The sequence below is a fragment of the Electrona antarctica genome, assembly GCF_951216825.1.
Source record: "Electrona antarctica genome assembly, chromosome: 3".
Taxonomy (NCBI): Eukaryota; Metazoa; Chordata; class Actinopteri; order Myctophiformes; family Myctophidae; genus Electrona; species Electrona antarctica.
In genome coordinates this window covers 40,877,941-40,885,542 of record NC_136808.1, presented here as the reverse complement: position 1 = coordinate 40,885,542, position 7,602 = coordinate 40,877,941, and the positions used below count along the sequence as shown (strand labels likewise).

At 44.3% G+C, this 7,602-nt stretch overlaps 1 protein-coding gene across 1 annotated transcript in view; it reads right to left on the bottom strand.

Annotated features, from left to right (window-relative positions):
* LOC306920730 (transcription initiation factor TFIID subunit 4) overlaps positions 1-7,602 on the bottom strand; it is a gene marked incomplete at its 3' end in the record, with an annotated part of 119,229 nt that overhangs the window by 90,929 nt on the left and 20,698 nt on the right. The window contains exon 6 of the mRNA XM_079497579.1: positions 4,355-4,561. Coding sequence (XP_079353705.1) covers positions 4,355-4,561 — 207 coding nt within the window. The remainder of the gene's footprint in view (positions 1-4,354; positions 4,562-7,602) is intronic.

The window sequence follows — 7,602 nt, the reverse complement described above, 5'->3', positions numbered from 1 at the left end:
CAGTGTCCCTATTATCTGTGCATGTGCAATCATTCAGTGAAAACTGCAGATCGTATTGTGACACACTGTGAGCTGCCTGTACATCCGCCAGTATTACTTGCTGTAACTAATTTGTAGTGTTGTCGTCGAGTCCACCTAAAGCGAGTCCAAGTCAAGACCAACAAAAGACTAGTCAAGGGTTATGTACAGAAAACTGAAAAAGCAGTCAGCTGCACTACTTGACAAGATAGCTGTCTATAAGCACCAGATAGCTCTGTTTGTTATAATGTTAATGTGAATGGGATCGTCATAATAGAGCGCCAAAGTTCTGATGTAACTCACTCATCCCCTGGTTCCAAGGGGTTCGCAGAAGTTTTTCTCTATGGAGAATAACATTAACCTGACTCCGCCAGATGGGGCAGCACTGGCGGAGTCAGGTTAGAATAACATGGGGTCATCTTAAAATGGTCTCATATAAGAATTGAGGCGATCTAATAACTAACTTTTAAGAGACCCAATGATGCTTAATTAAGGATGATTTGTTAATAAACATTAAAGGACCACTTCACCACTTTTCAACCTATCTTCATATAATTGGTCCTCACTAATGTTCATGATAAAATAGCAAAAAAGAAATCTACTCAGTCTGTGTCTCAGGAGGGCTGTGGGCAGTTCAGAAACCCATCCACCAGTGACATGGTGAAGTGTCTCATACTAATGAAGGCTCTGTTCTATTCTGGTCAAACAGAGTCAGGCCAGGGTGCATGTTGTCTCACTGGAAACACTCTGTGGGCATTAAATTAAAACCCATTTACTGCCAACATTGATTCAGTCTGTAGTCCCTTCACTGCCTCCGGATGCAGCAGGGACTTTATTTTGAAGACCCCCAAATTCACCCCCAAAATGAACCGGAAGCAAAATCGCCTAAAGCTAATGTGGCTACCGTCTTTTTATAAATCATCCAAAGCGTTAATATTGTAACCGTGAGGTAGCAGCGAGTATTCTGAATTAATAAAACTCCAAAAAGTTGTCAAAGTCGTCTTTGGCAGAGAGCACCATTGGGAAAAGTCATAAAAGACGTCTTCGGCAGTAAGATGGAGGTATCCTCTTAGGTCCTTGAGGGCGTTCCAAATGGCCCCTTCCAGGTGACGGGTAACCCGGATTATGGGGGAACCACTGTGCTACACTAAATGGAACAGGGCCATAATCTAACATAAAATTAAGGGAATGTCTGTGGGACTGACTGTCTGAATGATGTCTGTATGAAGCAATGTCGCTGCTCCTCCCTGGCTGCACCAATAGCTCTGAATTTCCACATAGGCATTGACCATTACATTATGGAGGTCTTAACGACACCCTTTTTCACTTTAACAAATTTAACACAATTTACAATTTACAATTTAGGCATTTAGCAGACGCTCTTAATCCAGAGCGACTTACATTAAACACAGTTTATTACCGTCTTTCGCCAACTCCGTTTAACTCTAGCACTGACACTTTCCCTGTCACTGCACATGCGCGCTGTTGACGACACACATCCGTGTACGTTACAGCACAGTTGGTTGCCTATCGAATTCAGTTACCTTGAGAGGGCGGCGGTGGCTCAGTGGTAGAGTGGCTGGATGGTAACCGCAAGTTTGCCAGTTTGAACCTGGGCTCCCCCAGAGTTAGTGTTGAAGTATCCTTGAGCAAGACACTGAACCCATAATTGCTCCTGATGTGCTGGTTGTTGCCTTGCATGGTTTCCGCCGCCATCGGTGTGTGAATGTGTGTGTGAATGGGTGAATTTAATGAACAATCTATGTAAAGCGCCTTGGACAAACGTGCTATATAAATGCACCATTTACCTCCCATCGCATCCACTACGCTGGTCACAGAATCACACGACTTCACCCAGCTGTTGTAACACGCAGAGCTGCGGCCCAGACAAACTGAGAGGAGTATTAGCAGCTCAACAAGCAGTGTGTGTGTGTCCGCTGACGGGTTACGATGCGATGCGATGCGATGCGATGCGATGCGATGCGATGCGATACGATACGATACGATACAACTTTATTGTCAGCTTTCACTGAAATTTGTTTTGCGTCCATGACGTCACCGTTCAAGATACAGACAAGACATACACAAAACATTACAAAAGATACATTACAGGACAAATCACAGAAGCAGACAGGAACAAGAACAATAGAACATATACTCTTGGTTTACCGATTTTGGTTTAAAAGCAGAACAGACTGGTGTACAAAAGAGTTCTTTAGCCTGTTTTTCTTATATTCCGGGACTCTAAACCGCCTCATGGAGGGCAACAGTTGATATTCATCATTTAAAACATGTAAGGGGTCAGAGGAGATACTCTTCGCCATGCGCTTGGTCTGGGCTTCTTTAAATGAATGTAACACGACCTCAACAGGCCTACCAACAATTTTAGCGCAGATCTTAATTTGGCTAAACAGTTTGTTCTTATATACTATAGATATGCTGTTAAACCAGGCCGTGCTACAGAACAACATCACAGTTTGAACACGTATAGAAAAGAGACTAGATCTGACTATTAGCACCAAACGATTTAAGTCGGCGTAAGGAGTACATACGCTGCTGTATCCTCTTATATTTCAATATGAGAGGACCATGATAAGGTGCCGTCTATCATCACCCCCAGATATATATATATATATATATATATATTTTTTTTTTATAAACCCCCAGATATTTGTAAGATGGAACTTATTCAATAGCTGAACCATGGATTGTCACCGGTGGTGTCTTATCACCAGGAGCAGGACCAAAGATAATTTCCTCAGTTTTCTTAGTGTTGATAATCAAATAATTTTTGTCACACCATTCCACAAGCCGGTCAACGCTACACTGGTACTGTTTTGGGTCATCACTGTCAGTCATCAGAGATATTAGAGTAGAATCATCTGAGTATTTCAGAAGAACCTGATTTGACTCGCAGGTGTTACAGTCAGCCGTGTAAAGAGTAAACAGTACAGGTGAGCTAATGCATCCTTGGGGTGCCCCAACTCTAGTCCTGATGGGAGAGGAGAGTGTCTTATTTACCTTTACATGCTGAATTCTGTCAGTGAGGAACGTGTGATAAAACTGAATAACAAAAGGATTAATGTGTAACTGGGTTGCAACCACATGCGTGCGTGACGTGTGTGCGTCGTGCCGACGGGACACATGTTAGCTATTGAGTGTGTGTGTGTGACCAACTGAGAGAATGTATTAGCAGTATTAGCAGCTCAACGAACATCATCGGGTTGTGCATGCGAGCGCGCGTGTGTGTGTCTGTTGACGTGTTGCAAGCATGTGTGTGCGCGTCGTGCCAACGAGACACATAGCTATACACACACACACACGCGCGCGCGCGCGCGCACGTGTGTGTGTGTGTGTGTGTGTGTGTGTGTGAGAGAGAGAGAGAGAGAGAGAGAGAGAGAGAGAGAGAGAGAGAGAGAGAGAGAGAGAGAGAGAGAGAGAGAGAGAGAGAGAGAGAGAGAGAGAGACCGTGCTTTGCTTGCTTCGTGGACCACTTCGGGGTCCGCGGACCACCTGCCTCAAAATGCATCTATCAATAAGAGGCTATGATCTATCTTCGAACGGGTAAGGACTAGTTTGTATAAGGGAAGTTGTATTTATACAACGCAGTTTCGGGAGAAGAGACCTCCTTCCACTTGACCTTAACCACTGCTCCTTCATTATCAACAAATCCTCCCTCCTTATCAACCACTCCTCCCTCATTATCAACAACTCCTCCCTCCTCATCAAACTCACCTGCCTTTCATTATCACCCGGCCAATCCCCAGTGCAATCACCACAGTATAAATACACCTGCAGTCTCTCAACCAAGTTGTTTGTTCTGCTCCACGACAGACCAAACATGGGTTGTGAGTACTGCACTTGTAGATCGGCTATTTTCACTATTCTTCAAAATCACCATCCTCCTCCACCCCAACCTCCTCCTTCCGCCTCGATTCTCTAGGAATCCAGGGGGGGCAGTGACGGAGCAGAGACGACCAACCGCTCATTCCGAGCAGAGCAAAGATGACCGTCAGCTCCAGAGACTACGCCCCCACCCTGAGTCTCGCCCTACCTTGGGTTCCTCACTCCACTCCGCATTCATCTCATTCTGTTTCAATAAACTGTTAATCTTGAGCGAAGGTGTGGTCTCTTACTAAGTGAATTGAGTACTACAGACGAACAGTTTAAGTCCACACTAATTATCTATAATGTATAAATGATGGATAAGGGGTCAAGACAACGAGGCCTTTTCGTGGAGGGGTCAGAATAAAATTTGGACTTAAACTGTTTTTCGTCTGTAGTACTCAAAGCCCAATTTCTTTCCAATATGAGCACTGTGCATAACTGTACATACCACAGCAGCCGTGTGTCCGAGATTCCTGGGGGTGCTGATGCTGTTGTGCTGCTGGCACATGCGGGCAGCTGGCCCTGGTGCCACGGGGGCACTCGCCACCGGCTTGACCCCCTGCTGCTGCTGTTGTTGTTGCTGCTGCAGGGGGGGGACCTGGACCACAGTCTGCTGGTTGCTGAGCAGAGAGATACGGAGCGCTGGGAGGCTTTTCTGTCAATGTACAGACAGACAGACAGACAGAGAGAGAGAGAGAGAGGTTAGTTATATGCCATTACATACAGTTATTCAGTATTAGAGAGCAGACATTGCCTGTGACAATATTATTGTCTTAATGGTTTTGATTGATTGATGGACGGACGGATTGATTGATTGATTGACTACTTTATTACCAGTTCACAGACAAAGGCAGAGGTACAGTTTTAAACAAAGGCTGTTCAATTCATCGAGACATTTAAAGACGAACAATAATATACAAAATATGCAGAAAAAAAAAGTTTGGGGTCATTTATGGGGATAAGCTTAAGACATTTTACAGTTGCAAATTGCAGCCACATGTAAGTGCTCTTTCTAGAGTGGTTTTGAAGGAGAGTAAGGATTCACACCTTTGTATGACTATTGGTAGGGCATTCCATATTTTGGTGACATAGCAGGAGAAGAAATGTTCAGTAGTACAGATTGATTTGATTGAAGTATTTATTTCATTTAATTTCACATGAAAGCACAACTCAATTATTGAGTTGTGCTTTCATGTGAAATTGAATTGAATTGAGTCTCAATACAAAGACTGTTACTGTGGACGACACCATAAGATGTACAAATAATACACTTCTATATAAAAAACAGGAAATCATGTAAGGAGGTAAAAAGGGAAAGGAAACATATACAGTAAGGGGGAAAGGGAACAGGGGGGAATTCGATCTTACGGGGGCTAGTTTCGAATTGCAGCCGTCCGTAGGTGCCCTTTGAGAATGGTTTTGAAGGAGTCAATGGATGTTGGTAGGGCGTTCCACATTTTGGTGGCATAGGAGCGAAAATAATTTAGTCCCTTGTGTGTGCCGAATCTGTGTTGAACATGGATTGTTGAATTCCCTCTGGTGTTGTGGGTGTGAACTTTAGTACTGTATTTAGACAGGTACAGGTATCTTGGTGGAATATCGAATCTTGTGGACTAGACCCATTGCAAGATGCTGTACTCTGTCGTCAACCCTAAGCCATTCCAGCCTGTCAAAGTAGTACAGTAGTAGGTACAGGTACTGTACATGGGTGTCTTCATGGTGTAGTGTATATTGTAGACCAGGCCCATTGCATGTTGCTGTACTCTGTCCTCTACCCTGAGCCATCGCACCCTAGCAAAATGATACTGACTAGTGTGGAGATCCTGCATGTTCTTTGGTTGATTTTTTTTTATTACTTTAGTTGCCATTTTTTCACTGGAAAGTTTTGCCTCTAAAATACAACCCAGGTAGGTAATTTCCTCTTTTCTTGTGATAACATTGCCACCCACTTTGACTGTGAAGCCGTGCCTGGCTGAGGTTTATTTTGGCCCCAAAGAGAATGGATTCAGTTTAACCCAGGTGTAATGATAGTTTGTTATCAGCGACCCAGGTGCAGATTCTACCAGGTTCAGAGCTAAGGGCTTTTTTAACCTGTAATTTGTCCTTGCCCGAGACCAGCAGAGCCGAGTCATCCGCAAACAAGAACAAATTGCAGTCACAAGCTGATGTCATGTATTAGGAACAGTAAAGGCCCTAGTATGCTTGCTTGAGGAATGCCTCAGCTCACTAGGAGGGGCGAGGACAGGGTTCCGTTCACCTCCACGACTTGCTTTCTCCCCTCCTGACAGAATTGCATCCAGTTTACTGATGTTCTATCAAAACCAATTACTTTCAGCTTATCAATCAGGTTTGGTATACACAAGAAGACAAAATATATAATTGCATTTATTTACGAATTTGGGAGGCAACTGTCTTTGCTGGATGCATGCTTTATTGCGAACGAAGTGAGCACTAACTATAGAAGCTGGCCAAAACTGTGTGTGTGTGTGTGTGTGTGTGTGTGTCAGACTGCCACAACAGCTTTGTTCGCTTCCCGCGTTTACGCGTCTTACTTGTATTTAACCTGCTAGCCATTGAACTTCAATAAATAAAAGAGGTACACATTAAGCATGCTTTACTAAAACTGTACTTACTAGTGTTACTAGTGCGTGCGCGTGTGCACACACACGTCACACACACAAAGAAAAACTTTAGCCATTTCTCACAATGCGCTTGTTCTCCTTTCCCTAGACCTGAAGAATTGATGCAGCTTCTCTGTGACTATTTCAGGCAGAATCTTTTTTGATGGAAGCGACCTAACACTGCATGACAACATGTGTTCGTTGGCTGACTGGGTGGCCAGGCATGGTGATGTGACACTCATCGTGGCTGGCTGGAGAGGCCCCCTAGCTACTGGGGCCAAGGGCCGCAGGGGCCATTGTCACACACAGTCGCTAGTCAGGCCAGAAGGGGGATGGCTGCCACCCCTGCCTTTGTACGCAAGAGTGTGTGTGTGTGTGTGTGTGTGTGTGTGTGTGTGTGTGTGTGTGTGTGTGTGTGTGTGTGTGTGTGTGTGTGTGTGTGTGTTTGCATCTGTGCATGTGTCACCTCATCTTACTGGCAGGCCTGCCCTTGTTGGCCTTGCTGCCAGTGTGCCTGCCTGCCTGGGGATGCAGCCAGTTTAGCATGCAGGGTTGAGGACACAGGCTTTAGGATGCTAGCTTAGGGACCTGTTTAGGGCAGTAGAGTTCTCAAACTTTTAGGTGCAGAGGACCCACAAATTGACACATATTAGCCTGCGGTCCCACATTTGAAAATATATGCCAGGGACCTCCATAAGAGAGGATTTGTATGGCTCTAGCAGTGATTCTGAACCATTTTATTTTCAAGGACCCCCAGTTTGATGTGCATTAGTCATTGTCTGACCCCCATTCGATGATATTTTGATCTATGGGACCCCAAACCACATAGTAGCATCATCCAATTGGTTCATAACTATCAATCCCCTGGACCCCTTTGAGAACTACTGGTTTAGGGCAGGGGTAGGCAACCTTTATTATCAAAAGAGACATTTTTGGCCCAAAAAAGTATTACAATTCTATCTGGAGCCGCACAATATGTTTGCTTTAATAAAGCAAACTTTAATTTAATTATTTGTGATTTTTCTGGTCTTTCAATGTTACATTTTAATGTTTGCTATCAAGTATACCAGTAAGC